Below are 19,120 nucleotides of genomic sequence, written 5' to 3'. Positions count from 1 at the left end.
TTAGAATGTTTAGAATATTATTACGAACCTATAGCAGTAACATTATTAAACAATTTAATTCACCAGAAACTATTGGCCTATTCAAATAGTAGTATCGATAATCGCACATAAATAAATTGGTATCAATCGAATATTAAATGCGGTATCAGCGAATAAGTGTTTAGTCACATCACTAGTTAATCTCATGTGCGCGAGGCCGAATCCTTTTCGCTTTGTGCGTTATAATTTTTATAATATTTTAGCCTGCGGCTAGTTTTTTTTACTACGACTTGAATAAGAAATGACCGCTGAAAACGAACGCGAAATATATCACAAGTTAGAAGCCATGAAGGAGATTAGGTATGAATATTATTGTGAATTTTATGAGATAAGTTCGCACCTGTGGACTCGATCAATAAACACTTGACACCGATTATAGTTCCGTAAATCCGTAAATCCTCAATTTATCGCTGTGATCATTGCGGCGTAGCCTGTTCTAAGTACTCCTTGCTATACAACCCTGAAAAGCTACCGATTCCACTGATATCATGCTAATGTTATTATTGTTTATGTTATAGACTTTAGCTTGATGCCGCTTATTGCATAATTTCTGTTGGGTAGTAGTTATTTTTTGGACAATAATGAAAATGTATTTTTTTTTTACAATATTGTAATGATATACAGCCATAAGTCTTCAATAGTAGAAACTAATTCCACTTACTGCACTGAATTATCTTATCAGCTATTTATATTTTACTATGATACATAAACATGCTAATAATGACAATCCCACACAGTGCTCGACTAAGGAATCCTGACAGTAGAATACCTAAGCTTTTTATAGACCATACAATACAATACAATACAAATACTCTTTATTGCACACCTCATTACAGAAAACAATACAAATAATACAGGAAGAAGATACCATAGTGCTCTTTCTGGATATTCATTAGTTAGCTATACATACTTATTGGTAAATCCAGTCTTTGAAGCCTACACCCACTGAGAATTGAACCACATAAACCATTGGTTTGGCTCGAGTTACCATGGCATGTGTAATGTATCACCAACCCTTATATTTAGGAATAAGACGATCACCCTGGAGCGCCTAAAGCGGAGCATCCTCACAGAGGTCCGCTCCGGAGATGCCGAGGGCCGCTGCCTGGCGCAGTACAAGCGCGAGATGGAGCTTCTGCAGCAGGAGAAGATGAGCCACGTGGAGGAGCTACGACAGATTCATGCTGACATTAATGCGGTAAGTAATAGGGTTTGTTTTTAAGTATATTTTTATTTCATTAATTTATTAAAATGACAAAGATTGTAGAAGGAAGTAAACATACTTAATATTACATCATAAACTATATACAACTAAACCTATTAGAAATTAAAACTTAACTTATCTTAACTTCCTTATCTTATCTTATACCTAAACATCTGAATCAATCATCAAATTAATAGGGTTTTGGAATATTTGTTGAAAAAATAAATAAAAAAGAAACACTGCACAAACTGTTAGTATGTATGTTTGCAACAAACTTTTGAGTACCTATACTGCTTATGTTTGTAAACTGTTGTAAAAATCATCAGTGTTTGTTTGGAGTATCAAATACTCAAAATAGTAGGGAAGAGTCTTGGGAATGGTAGTGGTTTTCTATGGTGAAAACGGAATTTGCAGTTTCTGTACTGTTTTTGTATGGAAAATCTGAATTGGGAGCCATATTTGAGTCTTTTCCTACAAGGTCCTAGGTATCTTAGGCAGAATGCTCTCGTCTTCTTTCCTATAGTTTTCGGGTTAAAAATATTTATTTGTCTCTAAAGAAATATTAATTACATTTCACTTATTGAGATAAATCGTTACATGCAAGAAATATTGTAGGCTACTGAGTGTTACACTACTGTTTTAGTAATAATTCTCGTAAAAATAAATATAATTGTAAATGCATTACCAATAATTTGTTTAAAAATCATTCGTCTTGTGACTAGGCCACCTGTCCGTTAGTCTAAAAAACACAGCTTTTAACCTTATGCCTGTTGTATAAGGATCAAAATCACACGGATATTTTTAGATTGATACAATGGCATGTTTATTTGTATGTCTAGTTCGGAAATGTGCCGTTACAAAGTGTTTGTTTGGATTGTGGAGAACTAGAGCTATTTTAATCCAACTGTGCGACTAGTCTTGGATGCTCTTTGTTTCATGATTAGACCACACGCAGACTCCGACTTAATCCAACCCACAAAAGTATAAGTGCGTTTTACCTATGCTCGTAATTTTTTTCTATCGAGCGAAAGTCGGGATCAGGATTTTAATCGATAAAGTCATTAGAAAAAATCCTCATGATTGCTAACTAAATTTTAGGCAGCCATTATTGTGGTCTAAAAAAGTCATACGATTTTCTCAAAATACTGCTCTCTAAAACTATCCGACACCCCCCCACCCCACCCCATGGCAGACCAAAACAGCTATGGCTCGATGTCGTGAAAGCCGATATCACGAGACACACAAGAGGACGCCCAGGAATGCGCAAAGTGGAAAAAGTTAAGTAGGAAAGCGGACCATGGCAATGGACGGGATAACGCTAGGTAGAAGAAGAGATTGCTCTCTGAACCTACTTCACCATAATGGAGTTCTACAGTCCATGAATATGTAATTTTAATTTCATGTTTATTTCAGTATCTTTAACGGACTATAGTAGGTACCACCCGTGCGGACTATCATAATATCGACATTCATTTATAGTTGCTTACTTTCCACAGCATTTACATGTTGGTTACAGATGGAAACAGTGATAAAGCAGACAGAAGAATCAATGTCCCGGAAGTTGTCAGCGGCGTCCCGACTCCACGAGGACTATCGACCGTTGAAGGCGGAAGTGGATCTGCTACGGCGGCAGTGCTTAGGGCTGGAGCGACTTCCGGAGTTGCATGAGGAGGAGGGCAGCCCCGTCACACCAGAGTCAGTATCCTGTCAAATTAGCTTGGATTTTAATATTTTTTGCCTCACATTATAGCTCCCTCACCTTTATCTCGGCCAGCTATTTATAAAGAGAAACCCACTTTTTTATACCTGTCATTCCTGGAAATACGTTATTTCTACTGAGTTTTGTGTGCTTCAAATAATTGCTGGACTTTGGAAACTAGGCCTTATTGGGATTAGTCCGGTTTCCTCACGATGTTTTCCTTCACCGAAAAGCACCTGGTAAATATCAAATGATATTTCGTACATAAGTTCCGAAAAACTCATTGGTACAAAACGGAAAATCGCACACGGTCTTACCGCTAGGCCACCACTGCCACTAATGAGTTAAAATCATTGTAATTATAGGATGCAACCATATACAGGGTGTAACTGACCATGAGGCTTTAAATCCAGGGCTCGATTCTACTCGCTAAACTAAGATACTTTTATTATGGCACCAACCCCGAAATCACGAAAAAAATTTTGGCTTTTTCATACATTTTGGCTGACCAGATGTCGACGTTTTCTATGGAAAAGCCAAAAAAAAAATTCCCCGATTTTAGGGTTGGTCCCATAGTAAAAGTAGCTCAGTTTAGCGAGTAAAATCAAACCATGGAATTAAAGCCCCATGTTCAGACACATACTGTAAAAGTAATGATTGTGTGTTGCAGCCGGTTCCCCGCGCTGTCGGCGTCGGCGCCGCGGGCGGTGCCGTTCCTGGCGCCGGCGCCGGTGCGCAAGCCACCGCCGCCGCCGCCCGCGTTCAGGTCTGCTCTCGACCAAGATTTCCTTACCGTCTCGCTGAGGTTCGATTGAGTTTTGTTTCTTTTTGTTTTACTCTCCCTTCATCCTTATTTCCTGTCGTTCTTGTATACTGAACGATGGCCTGAAACTTTTTTCTTTGAAGTTAAATTTTTAAACTATGTACATAAAGATGTTTATTTTTACAGCCTGGGAAAAAGAGTAGAAATTAAAAAGCGGCAACACTGTAGTGTCGTCCCGTTCTCTTATATCCATTGATTTGAAAGGGACGACACTACAGTATTGCCACTTTTTAATTTCTACTCTTTTTTGCCAGGCTGTACCATATAATAATGTACTGTCATTGTATCCTATCTTTAAAAAAAAATCTCATATATATCCATTCCAGTCTGCAAATAATAAAAAAAAAAGTTTTGGTTGAGTTTAATTTAAAAATTAAACTACATAATTACAATTTAGTGGCGTTTCTCTACTTTTAAAATACTGCCCGAGTGCTAATTTGCATTATTTCAGATTAAAATTAAAGGCAGTTCAGAATACAAATCGTTATTCAAGTGTTAAATAATTTTGTTTATTATTAATTATATATTTTTTAATATTTTTCATTAAGTTAGTTATTCGATTTTGTTGCTTCTACATTTTCACCATTTTAGCTTTTACAACTTATTGCTCTCCGCGTTATCAAAAGATCCAATCTTTGATTTAACTGTGTTAAGCTCTGTTTCCATAGTATAGCGGTGCCGTCTCCATACAAAATAATACGGTTAAATATGAAAGAATAATATTTTGTATGGCGACGACCGCTATATGACGGCACCGCTATCCTCGGAAACCAGAGCACAAACAAACCGCAAGATAGAAAACTCGAATTCTAGGTGATTTGAAACTTACACTCTAAACCAGCGGTAGGCAACCTGCGGCCCGCGGGCCGCATGCGGCTCGTGAACCTGTCACTTGCGGCCCGAGAGCCGCCTTGGCTATTTTGTATGTAATGACAAACGACAATGTCTCATAAAGTCATAAATATTAACAAAGTACGGCCCGCGTCACCTCCGTTAACTACTATGTGGCCCTTGGCTGCTAAAAGGTTGCCGACCGCTGCTCTAAACAAACAAACCGGCATACATAATTAATGTAATTCAGTATAATATAATCATGATTTAACCAGAGTTTCCACAACGCAGTTTTCGTCCACCACGCTCAAAGATTTGAACTTTATATCAAAGTGATAGGGTTTAATTCGCGTAACATCTGACCGTTTTCCCAGTGAATACCATACTTCGTATATTTCGCAATATCACCCACTTATCCTATGATCCTTATGAAATTTACAGGCAACAGCCCCCGCCGATGAAGTCCTGCTTATCCTGCCACCAGCAGATCCACCGAAACGCGCCAATCTGCCCGCTCTGCAAGGCCAAGTCTCGCTCGCGTAACCCTAAGAAACCTAAGAAGAAATAGTCGAATGATACGTGTCGTTAGTATTGCCAGATTTTGTTTATTATAGTCCTGAAGTGAGCCATAAGCGGTCAAGTTTATATAGTCGACTCGAGAATGAGTGCTTTTAGGGCCAGTTGCACCAACCACAGTCACAGAATAAATAATACTAAGTACAGAAGACTCACTGTCTAACAAAACGCGTCTGTTACGATCAGCACAGATATGGCCGCTAGGTGGCGACAGCGCCACGCGCGGCTTATGGCAAACCCCAAAATTGGGGCCGAACGGATGTACTTTTAGCTACCTGTAGCAAAGCGACGAAATCGCGGAGTTAGACACGCCTGCCACAGTTAACAGACTGATCAACGTCACGCTTCAGAGATCTATGAAACTGAATTCCCTAACAATAAAATTTTGCGAACGCTTTAACGGTGGGTGTTCGTATCGTTAAAGAGTTCGCAAAATTTTTATATATGGAAAGTTTCACAGTAAAGCCCTGGGGCGCGCCGGCTGACGTTGATCAGTCTGTTAAATGTGGTTGGTGCAACTGACCCTTATTGTTTTCGAAGTATGTATAAGAATTTTATGCATTTATTTACAGATCGAAATATCCGAAAAGCACTGGGAAAAAGTCTATTTGATGTTTATTTATCGAATGATGTATGTAACATGTCAGTACAGGATGTACTGCATAATTATTTAATTATATTCCATTGTATTTTCACGGAAACTTCTGTCAGTCTCGGTATAAAATATACTGACATCGACTGAACTAGCATGACAAATACGAACGTTCCCAAGAATACGATGGAAAACAGTTATGCACTACATTCTGTGTATGTCGGCGGCCGATCGTAAGATCAGGCAGATCGTAATGTTCCTGTGTATTGTTTTGAGGATTAAACCAATATATAGGCAAGATAGGTTCGTTAGGTTGCTTCAAATGCCCGAAGAAATAGGAGCCCCACGCGGGGCTCCGTCGACTCAGGGAACGTGTCAAAGATTTTCACGTTTCACTATATGCCTAGGAATTTCACGATATGCCTAATCTTACGATCGGCCGCCGACATATATACCACATTGTTACATCTATTATGACACTTTACGATATGTTTTAGTCTCGAATGCTCATTTTTTTTTCTTTGTTTAGTTTTGAACGAAAATAATTTTATTCATATAAAACACGCACGAATTGAAATTACTGTTAGAATTTTGATTGTGTGCAATTGCGATGGCCTACTGTCTGTACTACTCTTGTCCGACCTTTGTCCTTAAAAAAGCAAATGCATACATATTTTATTTAAAAAATGCATGCCAAGGATCCACGAAGAGTTTATTATTTAAAATATAAATACGCATACATACCCATAGTTATGATAAATTCCGTACATGACGGGAAGAAGTTGATAACTCGAGATGTTCTACTGAAGAAATTTGAACTTTAAATTAAATTACATAAGGTTCAAATTTCTTAAATTTTTTCCCGACAGATATCAACTTCCCGCCGTGTACGGAATTATAGGTAGTATTTTTCAACTACCTATTTCAATGTGTGCCAAATAGTAGGAAAAAAGTAACAAAATATATTTCGTTACAAATTTGTAGCCGCTTGTCAGTTGGAGGACATTATTTGATACATTTTGTTATTAATTACTGACTTTAAATTTGTAAACGTGAAAGTATTTGAAGTTCTAAATGTGATAGGCTCACTTGCACCATTCAACTAACCCGGGGATAACCGGTTAAACCTGGAGTTACCATGGTTACCAGTACAATTTGACAGTGGGTTGACGGTTAAACCGCTTAACCCCGGGTTAGTGGGATGGTGCAAGTGGGCCTTATTGATTTTACTGCTTTCACCTGCAATATTATTGTCATTATTGAAAGTCAAAAGTAGCGTTTGTCCAGTCACCTGCAATAGTATGTTACTCTTCGAACGCCGCAAAAATATGTGACACGCTCTTATGGCTCTACAAATAAGATCGTGTCAGATATTTTTGCGGCCTTCGTTGTGTAACATATTATTGCAGGTGAAGTCCCATCAAAATATATTGAAATTGTGCCAAACATATTGTTACAAAAAGTAAACATCCTTGTTTTCAATAACGCGTGTAGATTTTGTAAATAGTTTTATAATGTAAGTGTAGGTTAGGCTAGTATTAAATTGTGGAGTCTTAAGTAGTCTCTACATATAAATAAACCAATAAGCAAGGATTGTGGCCCGAACATTAATTCTCCCGGGTTAACTTAATTAATTTCCAATTGAGCACTTTACTGGAATCTGAGAAATTATTTTCAATATTTTTCGGTATCGTCTTGGGTCGTCCCATTAGTTTTTCGTCAAGTTCTTAAACTAGTCCTATTCTGCTTTCGTCACTCATTCTACATTGAAAGCCACCGACGATTGTGACGAATGTAGAATGAGTGACGAAAGCAAAATAGGACTAATTTAAGAACTTGACGAAAAACGAACGGGACGACCCAAGACGATACCTATTTTTCTTACTTACGATGTCTGTTTAGTCTAACCGCTTATGTACAGGCTACCTGCAATAATATGTTACACAACGAAGGCCGCAAAAATATCTCACACGATCTTATTTGCCTCTAGCCATAAGAGCTCGTCACATATTTTTGAGGCCTTCGAAGAGTAATATATTATTGCAGGTGACTGTACCTAAGTCTATATAAAAGAATGAATATATAACAATTTAAGTACATAGTTGTGACGGGAGAATTATTAGGGTTACCATAATATATTAAACAGGGCGGCTAAAAATAACTGCATTCCCGTTGCCAGGGAGGTTTTGGGATTATACTGAGCAACTTTTACTATCGGACTAAACCAGAAAAAAAAATTTTGCCGTTCCATACATTTTGCCTGATCCATATTCTATGGGAGGGTACATTTTTTCTCGTGATTTCGAGGTTGGTCCCATAGTAAAAGTTACTCAATATAATCCTAAAACCTCCCTGGCAACGGGAATGCAGTTATTTTTCAGCCTCCGTGTATAGTCCTGATTTTTGGATACGTATTGATGTTAGGATTTTAGTCATCGGTCAGTCGCGCTCTGATTTACCAATATTCAGTACCACTCGCTCTACAACTGTAAAGTGACGCCAAACATTGCCATTCTTGGTTGCCGTTCGCACATTATTACTCGTACAATTTAACACATTCATTGTCAACCATCCAAACAAGATATCCGCGCCAGGCCACAACAATTTCGCCATATAGCAGTAGTACCACGATCCCGACTATCGGGTCGTCCGGCCTGGCAACGAAATCATAAAATACCCGATAGTCGAGTTTTCGGCACTGAACGTGTGAAATATAGACAGCTATTTGGCAAAGAATCACAGCCATGAGCCAGGAAATGGCAAGCAATTTTATGATAGCATTTTTTTAAGGGAAATACCTACTGCGTATTACTCATCGCACAAATAGAATTCCATTTTATATTATGTGAGGATGTTATGTAAACGACTATTATATAGAACAAACAAATAACATTTTCTAGAATCTCAGGATATACCTCTGGCATTATTATGCATGTTGAAAAGTTGATGTTTTTTTGCATTAAAAACATGACAGTTGAGTGTAGGAATTCTAGTCCATTGACTACTTTGTTTTATAATATAACTGTATGTCATAATAACTAACGATTTCCAGCGAACATAGATCCATACATAATAAACTATAACTAAACAGTAATATCCTACCTGCCCAGTGTCAACAGCCATATTACAATTTTCGTGTAAATAGTAGCGTACAGCGCATTGTGTATAGCTATGTTTTTACAATAAAACGTTCATCTGTGTCGACCACTGTCTTCTAATTTATTAATGTACATTTTATACTTGGTCAAGCAGATATTGTCAGTAGAAAAAGGCGGCAAATTTGAAAAATGCAGGCGCGAAGGGATATCGTCTCATAGAAAATTTGAATTTCGCGCCTTTTTCTACTGAAAAGATTTGCTTGACCACCTATAGATATCTACTTATCCTACAGTGGCGGATTTGCAGTCTGCCGCCCTAGGCCCCAGGCATTATAGCCGCCCCTTTCGCAGCGCCCATATATTGACTACATTTTATGTTATTTCTTGTTATCATCAGTAAATTTTTTGTCACAATTTGCTGCCCCAAATTTTTTGCCGCCCCAACCCCGGGCCTACTGGGCAAATCCGCCACTGTTATGGCTCCTCTACACGATGGACCAAACCCGGGCACTCCAAGGGACGCATTTATGCATTAGAGGGAGCAAGTGATATTGCTATCTCATTCTACCGTATGGCTGCGTCCCTTGGAGTGGCCGGCGTTGGTCAATTGTGTAGAGGAGCCATTATCCTATCAATCTATCACAAAAACCGACAGAGACGCTGCTATTATGTGTTGCTGTCTCATTCTCAAAGCTGCGTTCTTTTCGCTCGCTATTATAATAAATGGAGTGCTCTATATCTTACTTGCACAATGAACTACGTAGAAACTTATTTTAATTACTAATTACCTACTTCTTTATAGTTCCCCAGAACTTGTTTTATAATTATAATAACAACAATTTATCGAGAACAAAGAGATAATAAGTAGCCAGCAATCAAACAAAAATAAATGTTATTTATTGTTGTGAAATATGTGTTAACTGCTATCAGAGCACGTGATCGGCTGGGCGGATATAGTCGCCTAAGTAGACCAAGGCACCAGATGTTAAGCAAAGATGTAGGTACGATTTTATGCTAACATGGTCATTTACTTAATTATAACTACGGAATCTTAGGAGTGGTCATTTCTCCATACAAACGTACTCGACTGCTTCCTCCGTGGGTTTTGATGCTGGAGCAATGATTTTTTTCAACACATTAATATTGTCAATATCTGTGTCGGACCGTTTAAAAATGGCCTCATTGACTATGCCGCAATGAGAGGCATAGTATTCAAAACTCTCTAACTCGCTTAAAGATAAATGATCCGCATTTTACTTATATTCTTGGGTACATAACAGAATATAACATATTTATTTATATATGTATGTATGTATGCATGTTTGTATATATGTAGGTGTCTATTGCTATTATCTTTATATGTGTAGTTTATAATTAGAATATTGTTTAGAATAACCTGATTTGTGATTCATAATTCTTCTCGTTGTCTACAATCCTGCACTAAGTACAAGTTTTCTGATTGACCCAATGGTTGACTGGTAGAGAATGCCTTAAGGCATTAAGTCCGCCATTTGTACATTTTGTTATCGTGCAATAAAGTTTAAATAAATAAATAAATAAATAAATAAAACTGATATCAATTAGCCAAATAAGCAAAACGGTCCGACACAGATAATTTCATAATCATTTAGATTTGCAAATTTGGTTACCATTGGTTAAGTTTTGGAGGAGGAAACAGTCGAGTACGAACCTCGATTTTTGAGATTTTTACGCAGGATTTTTCGCCTTGTCCTTATCGCACTAGTTTTAGGAGCCGCTTCCGTTAGCAAGACGGGTATATTTACCTAAATTATTTAAAACTCAGCTTCTGTTTCGTCTTAAAAGGGGTATTTACCATGTATATTAATTTGTTTTTACAAGTGGCCTACCCACGCCGTACCAATCTATATGTCGTAGTCAGATCGTATAATCCGCCGTATTACATTACGGCTAGCCGTTTTCAAAAACAGGGGCGTTTTGAAATGCGGCGGTTCGACGATTAGCCGGATTGTCACTGCGATACGTTCTTCAATAAGGCGGCCCACGTTTAGCCGCATCGTACATTATAGAGTGACCAGTTCTTTCGGTCGCCTACGTAACCGGAGTTTGACAATGTTTGCAATTTAATTTATTTCTACCATGGTCCCAGTCCCACCGCACTACATGTGTTTCTTTTCCAAAACATTTCCTTCACAACTTAAATAGACGGAGCCCCGCAAGCGGGGCTCCTATTTCTGGGCGGTTTGCCCTTCGGGCCTCTGAAGTTACCTAACGAACCTAACCTAATTACCTACCTACGCTTTTTTCCCCAAAGTGTAATGTTTTCACGGACGTCTCACTTAATCAATAGGTAGGTAGGTTAGGTTCGTTAGGTAGCTTCAGATGCCCGAAGGGCAAACCGCTCAGAAATAGGAGCCCCGCGAAGCGGGGCTCCGTCTAGTTAAGTTGCGAAGGAAATTTTTTTTTGAAAAGAAACAGTCCGACAAACTCCAGATTTGATGGACACCCCAGCGTTTGTCAGGCAGCGCCACGAGTGTTAAAAATGGGAACTAAAAACTGTCAAAGCGGCGGCTAATGACTCGCTGTATTACATTACGGCTAGCCGTGTTGAAGAACGTATGGCGCCGAATACATTCCGGCGGATTCTCATTCAGCCGCATTCAATACGGCTAATCGTTAAACCGCCGCATTTCAAAACGCCCCTGTTTTTGAAAACGGCTAGCCGTAATGTAATACGGCGGATTATACGATCCGACTGCGACATATATATAAGTACCCTGCTGTGTATACCACAATGAATACATATGCAGCTAGTCGTGACATTGTGCAACTACTGAAATATTGGAAACTCTTTAAGTACTTATAACAAGTTTAATAATAGAGGCCATATATTACCCACATTCGAGAATTTCTGTTTTGCCCTACGGTTGACTGATGTTAAGAGAATGCCTTAATTTAAGGGCCAGTTGCACCAACCACATTTGACAGACTGATCAACGTCAACCGGCGCGCCCGGGCGCGCCACTATGAAACTTTCCATACATACAAATTTAGCGAATACAGTTTACAAATACAGTTTGGTGCAACCGACCCTTAGTCCGCCATTTGTACCTACTTATTTTTTATGGTACAAGAAAGTTTAAATAAATAAAATTATAGTTATTATAATCAAAGATGTATTTACCCCATCCTATTTGATACTAACGGAGCGCTAGTCTCCGTCCACTATTAACATCTCTTGAAAAAATAATAAACGGCCGCAGCCAAGGCGGTACTGACCTTACCTATGGATCAGCTGGAAACTCGGGGTTCGAGTCCCGGTTTGAGCATTAAATTAGTTAATAGGTAGGTACTTTTTAAATCGTAAATAAGATTTGTAAGTATAGTAAGGTATCTACCTAGGTACCTATACCACGTAGGTGAATATAAACATGTAGTTAAGTAGGATGAAGACCTAATCTTATACTCTTTTAAGTATGACTAATGGTCTCGTCCTATTACATTCTACGAAAAAGTCATCAATATCAACATAAAACAGCTGTGTACATGCAAGTTACCATTCCATTTTCTTTGTCGATCCAGAAACCTAACAAAACAAAGTTCGCAATGACACACGCTGACCTCATGTAATGTAAGTAACACCGCATCGAATTAATCACAAATTGAATACGCGTTAATGAGTAACCGTTTATTTACATCTAATTGGGACTTAACAAAGAAATTTAAAGTAAACAATTACTTTTTAATTGCTGCATCATCGCTTATTATTCCCATGGCGATAAGAATTAATTGTGTACATTCTGTTTTCAAAATTAACAAAGAAAATGGTAATCATAACGACTCATTTGCTCTACTTACAACATACCACAGAATAAATAATAGTACTAGGTACAGAAGACTCACCCTCTAACAAAACGCGTCTATCATGATCAGCACAGATATGGCCGCTAGGTGGCGACAGCGCCACGTGCGGCTTATAGCAAACCCCAAAATTGGGGTTGAACGGATGTACTTTTAGTTACCTGTAGCAAAGCGACGAAATCGTGGAGTGAGCCACACCTGACCATACTTCCACTGAGTAGGTGGCTCTACCTACCTATTGGCTCTGTGCAAGGTGAGTGCGGTAGGTAGAGATGCGGTATATCCGGTATCCGGCCAAACAACTATCCGTTGCATCTCTAGTGGTAGGGAACTGACTGTAACAAGTAGCATTTTTATTATTGCGGTAGTTTTCCATAAGAACTCTTCGTAAGGATACGAGTGAGGAAATAGTACATTGTGTATTAAGGGCGGGAAATAAGAAATTACGAACGAGTGTCAATTTTAAGCCCGACGCGAAGCGAGGGCTTAAAATGTTCACGAGTTCGGAATTTCTTTACCGCCCGTGGCACACACAATGTTTTTCATCACACTTGTAAGGAAAAAAAGGAGAATTAATAAAAACAAACTTCTGTATAAAACACTTTTCCGCCCTAGGGCGAAAATTTCAATTTCCCGCCCGCAAGCCCTACGTGTAAATAAGTGTTTTTCATCACACTTGCTCGGAAAAGATTTTTTCCGCCCTAGGGCGAAAATTTCAATTTCCCGCCCGCAAGCCCTACGTGTAAATACATCTTTTCCGAGCAAGTGTGATGAAAATGACATTTTGCTGTTTCCTACCTCTATAGTACCTACTGCTAAGTAGTACTAAAACTATCCCTCAAGTTTATACCGTGATGTTACGATTATAGACCCTATCTCGTTCCAGCAAGGTTTAAAAATAGTTATAAATCTGTGCTACGTAGTTTCCCTTGACTATCATAGGGTGAAAGGGCAGTAAGACGCAGTCGCGTTAAGATAACAGGGGTAAGTAGCACTGACCGAGGGCGTCACATGACCAGCTATCGCGTGACAGAGTGAAACAGGGCCTAGCGCGAACCACGTTCGACGTGTTGCCTCTCTGTCGCTCTTGTAAATTCGTACGTAAGTGTGACAGGGAGGCAACACGTCGAACGTGGTTCGCGGTAAGGCCTCAGATATCACATGCGAACGACGAAGATTCAAGATTCAATTAACTTATGTTGCTTTCAGATCTGCGTGCGTTGCGCGCTTTATGCCTTGCAAGAATTGCGAGATAAGCCCCCTCCAGACTATGTGCGTGAATCGCGCCGCGACGTCGCGGAGCGAACATATCACGAAGTTGACGTATGACTCCACACTCGCACACTTCACGGCGATTTCGCAGTTTGGTTTGCGGCAAGATGGCGGAAAAGCATCAGCTGATCGAGTTTAACTGTTAGTTATCTATGGCATCATACGTGATTTAGCTGTTTTTCCATTTTGTTTTCTTGTGAAACCGTAAAATATAGCTGCTTAATATAATATAATCATAATTTAATTCATATTTATCTTGCCACAGAGGAGCCAAAATATTGTGTAATGTGGAGTCTTACAAGTTCGCGCTTCGCGTCTCCTTTGACGCGGGCCGAAATACCGACAAAAAACGGAGAACAAGGCGCGAAGGCGTGAACAATCTGCGAAATCGACGCCACACTTGCGTTCGCGGCTTCGCCCGCGATTCACGCGCATAGTCTGGAGGGGGCTTTCCACGAAGTTGACGTATGACTCCACACTCGCACACTTCACGGCGATTTCGCAGTTTGGTTTGCGGCAAGATGGCGGAAAAGCATCAGCTGATCGAGTTTAACTGTTAGTTATCTATGGCATCATACGTGATTTAGCTGTTTTTTCCATTTTGTTTTCTTGTGAAACCGTAAAATATAGCTGCTTAATATAATATAATCATAATTTAATTCATATTTATCTTGCCACAGAGGAGCCAAAATATTGTGTAATGTGGAGTCTTACAAGTTCGCGCTTCGCGTCTCCTTTGACGCGGGCCGAAATACCGACAAAAAACGGAGAACAAGGCGCGAAGGCGTGAACAATCTGCGAAATCGACGCCACACTTGCGTTCGCGGCTTCGCCCGCGATTCACGCGCATAGTCTGGAGGGGGCTTTAGGGTGGTATTCCACCTGTCATTGCGTCTCACTCTCTCATTAAAGCAAAATGTGAGACAAAATACACATTGGACCAATATATTGGACAGATGGAATACCACCCTTAGACGAGCAGTCTGAAGTAATACCTTAAAAGTGGGCAGTTGAGCACTCGCTAATCTGGACGCACCTATCTAAAGTCTGTATATTTACTCTATATTTAAAAAAGAGTACGTAAACAAAATCAAAATCAACTGGCTTCTTAAGGGTAGATGAAAACATTACATGATAAAATAGTCAGGGGGGCGATTTTTGAATCTCGACTACTCGATTTCGCGTATTTCATTAAATAATGTCTCCACTACTAGGCATTTAAATTCTACTAATAGAAATGAAATCGAGTGATCAATACCAATAGATTCCAAATTTCGATCGCTCAGTTCACCGTTTTCCACCGATTTTCGAGTGACGAAATCGAGCGATCGAAATTCAGAAATCGGCCGCCAGGTCGTTCAGTGACAGATCCCGGTGGTTTTGTATTTGGTTGGTTAGTCAATGAATATTATCCTCCTAAGGCCCAAGGTCCTACCTATAGTACTTATTCAGTTCAATGAAATTTAAATCGTATTGGATTGGAACAGAGTTGCTTTTGCTTTGTTTCGTTCAGTTTTTGAACAACGCAAAATCAACTTTATTTCCTACATAGTAGGTTCAAATTTCTGTGGCAAATTTTGCATTTTTCATTGGTATGGGCCTGGTACTGGGCCTTAGGAGGTTAAAACTACCCGAAAATGTACAAATTATTTGTTTACTTTTACTGGAGTCAGTTATGTAACGCTGCCATACATGACCCAAAAAAATTTTATTAAGCTATGAGCTTCATCACATCTGATATTTGAGTAATTCTAAGCATTTCTAGCGTGAAGTGGGGGGGAGGGTGGGGTACAAAGACGGCCGCCATCCGTCATCTTTAAAAAAAATCTACTCTGATCCTGGTGGGTACTAGGGCAAGTTTGGTATCATTTTCGTATAAACCAAAGACGTAGAATTCATTGCTGATATTTGTTTTTTCAATTTCATAGTAATTTTACAAGAAAAACGTAAAAAGGTGAAAAATTTGGTTGGAGATTTTTGCTACGCGGAGCCGAAACTACAAAAGATAGAAAGTTGAAATTTGCACACTAGATTACATTTATAAAGTGTACAAGAGATAAGAAGCGATTTTGAGAAATTCAACCCCTAAGGGGGTTAAAAAGGGGATGAAAGTTTGTATGGGGTTCAAGTTTTATTTTAAGCTAGGAATTTGAAACTTCGTAAAACGATATATTATTAAAATACAAGAAAACTAATTTCAGCGTTTTTGAAAATTCATCCCCTAAGGTGGTGAAAAAGGAGTTGAAAGTTTGTATGGATATCAAAAAAATTTTCGAACGCGGGACTTGAATCTTTGTATTTGGGGATATTATTAAAAGACAGGAAAAGTAATTTCAGCGTTTTGTAAAATTCATCCCCTAACAGGGTTAAAAAGGGGTTGAAAGTTTGAATCCATTACAAATCCGAGTAGACACACATTTCTTATTGGCTCCCAGGCTTGAAATGCTTAGAATTACTCAAGGAACATATGTGATGAAGCTCATAGCTTAATAAAAAATTTTTGGGTCAACTTTATAACTGCTTCCGCTATTTTATTTAAGTAGGTACATAAAGATACAGGGTATAGATAGATTACACCGCAACTGTGTAGCCACGAGTCATATTAAGGTCTTTGATTTTTTTTTCGCAAAATAATATCATCTTAATTTTCAAGGTGCTTCTTAACTTAGGGTTCAAAACCTTTTCCCACAGCAATCTACGAATCTTTTGATATTAAAAAAAATCAAGGAATTGTACCCGCATTTTGAGCTACCGGTATAAATGTGACGTTCCACGGGAAAAGGTACCTTATGAGGGTTTCTAGTTTCGGAGATATGAAATGTTTTGTAAAGAGGTGAAAAAATGCTCAATTTTTTTTATTGTGTGATCTGAAACCTTAATGCGTAACGTTTGTTTACCTGTTTTTATTTTTGTTATAAGTTAGTTATAAGCCTAGTAATGTCGTCTCAGAGTTTAGTCGAAAAGGTACCTTATGGAAAAAAGATTGAAAATTCCCAAAAAAACTAGTCAATACGGGAAAAGAAGTTTGGTAGAGAACTGTATTAGCATTCTGCAAAACTAATTTGATAATTTCAGTTCTGGTTGGGGCGCCTAGCAAATATTATAACCGTACATCGACCGACATTACAAATCCAAGTAGCCTGCTATTATACCAAAGTTGCTCTCGTCAAGTCTTTCTTAACTAGTATAATCTTCATTTAGTTTGGTCGCATGCAATAAATCAGCCATTGGTTTGCTGAAAAATGCCAATACCCGACGCATTACCTTATGGAATATCTGAGGTCATTGAACCTCAATGCCGCTTGTCTTCAATGGCAACCAAAATATATTATTGATAAGAAATAGACGATTTATACCATCTTTACCCAAAAATATTATTAGTTTATCCTAACTGTTCCATCATCATCATGCCTCATCATGTAACTTAACCACAAGGTACCTTTTCATTACATACAAATTATTGGTCTTTTTTAAGATTATTATGACGAAGAACTAATTAAATTTGTGGCAGTTTAATGTAAATTAATATTTTCTATTCATAAAAGATAAACTTCAATGTGATTGATGTTTTGTAGTGATGTATTATTAGATTTATTTCCATAAGGTACCTTTTCGTAAATGTATGGAGCAAATACTGTAATTGTTATGTAAGTTTAAAGTGGCATAAGGGGTTAAATATAGTATTTAGTTGGGGTTTTAGGATTTATTTCATTTGAATGACAGAATTTCTTTCATATGTGCTCAGAAAAATTGATTGTGTGTTATAGACTGGTCATATTTTTCATCAAAACGATTTCGACTGGCAAAGCATATTACTTTTTGGCAACCGGGTTTTTTAACCTAATTAGACCCCGCTGAATCCGAATTTGCCGGTTGCTCGATCGAAATCATGACCGGAAGTGAGATATTTGACATTAAAGGTCCCTTTTTTTAGTTTTTCGTAAATAACTCTTAAACGGAGGCGCATAGCAAAAAATGATCTATTACATAAGTAATCTGCATAAAATTGCCTACAAGAAAGATTCAGTACAATTTTTCGCTAGGATCAATATTCAAAGAGATATTAACGCGGGAAATTTAATTATAATCACTTCTAAGGTCCCTTTTTTTACTTTTTCGTAAATAACTCATAAACGGTGGCCAATATCAAAAAATGTTGTTAAACGATAATAATCTACACAAAATTTTGAACAAAACAGATTCAGTACACTTTTCGCAGGGATCAATATTTAAAAAGATAATAAAGAGGGAAAGTTCTAGTATAATGAATTCTAAGTTTCCTTGTTTTTATTTATTCGTTAATAATTTGAAAAGTATGACTCATAGCAAAAAAAATCTTATACCTAAATAATAAACATAAAATTTCCTACAAGAAACACGTAGAACACTTTTCGCTATGATCAATATTTAAAAAGACAAAGCAGCGGGTAAGTTAATTATAAATAATTTTAAAGTCCCTTTTTAGTTATTTGTAAATAACTCGTAAACGGTGTCCCATAACGAAATAGGTTTTTAAAAATAAATTATCTACATAAAATTTCCTCCAAAAAACATCTGGAACACTTTTCTCTAGGATCAATATTTAAAGCGATATTAATGGAAGAAAGTTAATTACAATCAGTTCACAGGTCACTTTTTATTAGTTTTTCGTAAATAACTCGTAAACGGTGGCCCTTTGCAAAATAATATTCTACATAAATATTAAACATAAAATTGTCCACAAAAAAGGTTCTGTACACTTTTTCGCTACGATCAATATTTAAAGAGGCATTAAAGGGGGTAAGTTCAATAATCAATAATAATGAATTTCCAAGTCCCTATTTTCAGGTTTTGGTAAATGGCTCGTAAACGGATAAATGGGGGGGGAATGGTCATTGTTTGGCTATGAGGGGGGGGGGGCTTTATCTCCGAAACTACTGGGTTTACCTATAGATGACAGGAAGACCTATTAGAAATATGCAAGCAAGCGCGAGTCGCACATTACTTAGTTATTGAACGGGTTTTTAATGGCAATTAATTCACTCGCGTTTCACATATAAAAAATACGTTGTTGAAATTTGGGTAATGTACGGAACCCTTGCAACGCGAGTCCGACTCGCGCTTGACCGGTTTTTTCCTTTTGAGGTACGGAACCCTAAAAACTAAA

The 19,120-nt window shown here is 38.1% G+C and overlaps 1 protein-coding gene across 3 annotated transcripts; it reads left to right on the top strand.

Annotated features, from left to right (window-relative positions):
• The first annotated feature begins 172 nt into the window (after positions 1 to 172).
• On the top strand, positions 173 to 8,968 carry LOC134668391 (zinc finger C4H2 domain-containing protein). 3 transcript variants are annotated; one of them, XR_010098765.1, is made up of 6 exons: positions 173 to 339; positions 1,066 to 1,237; positions 2,760 to 2,938; positions 3,613 to 3,747; positions 5,038 to 7,045; positions 7,180 to 8,968. XR_010098765.1 is itself a non-coding variant. In XM_063525874.1 (5 exons), the coding sequence occupies exons 1-5, from the start codon at positions 281 to 283 to the stop codon at positions 5,162 to 5,164; spliced, it is 633 nt and encodes a 210-aa protein (XP_063381944.1). In that variant the 5' UTR covers positions 173 to 280; the 3' UTR covers positions 5,165 to 8,968. The 3 variants fall into 3 exon arrangements, 2 of the variants coding, with proteins under 2 accessions (XP_063381944.1, XP_063381942.1); XM_063525874.1 differs by having other exon boundaries at positions 3,613 to 3,708; positions 5,038 to 8,968; XM_063525872.1 differs by having other exon boundaries at positions 5,038 to 8,968.
• Positions 8,969 to 19,120: the final 10,152 nt, after the last annotated feature.

This window comes from Cydia fagiglandana, chromosome 10 (genome assembly GCF_963556715.1).
Source record: "Cydia fagiglandana chromosome 10, ilCydFagi1.1, whole genome shotgun sequence".
In the NCBI taxonomy this organism is placed as follows: Eukaryota; Metazoa; Arthropoda; class Insecta; order Lepidoptera; family Tortricidae; genus Cydia; species Cydia fagiglandana.
This window is presented reverse-complemented; position numbering and strand designations above follow the sequence as displayed.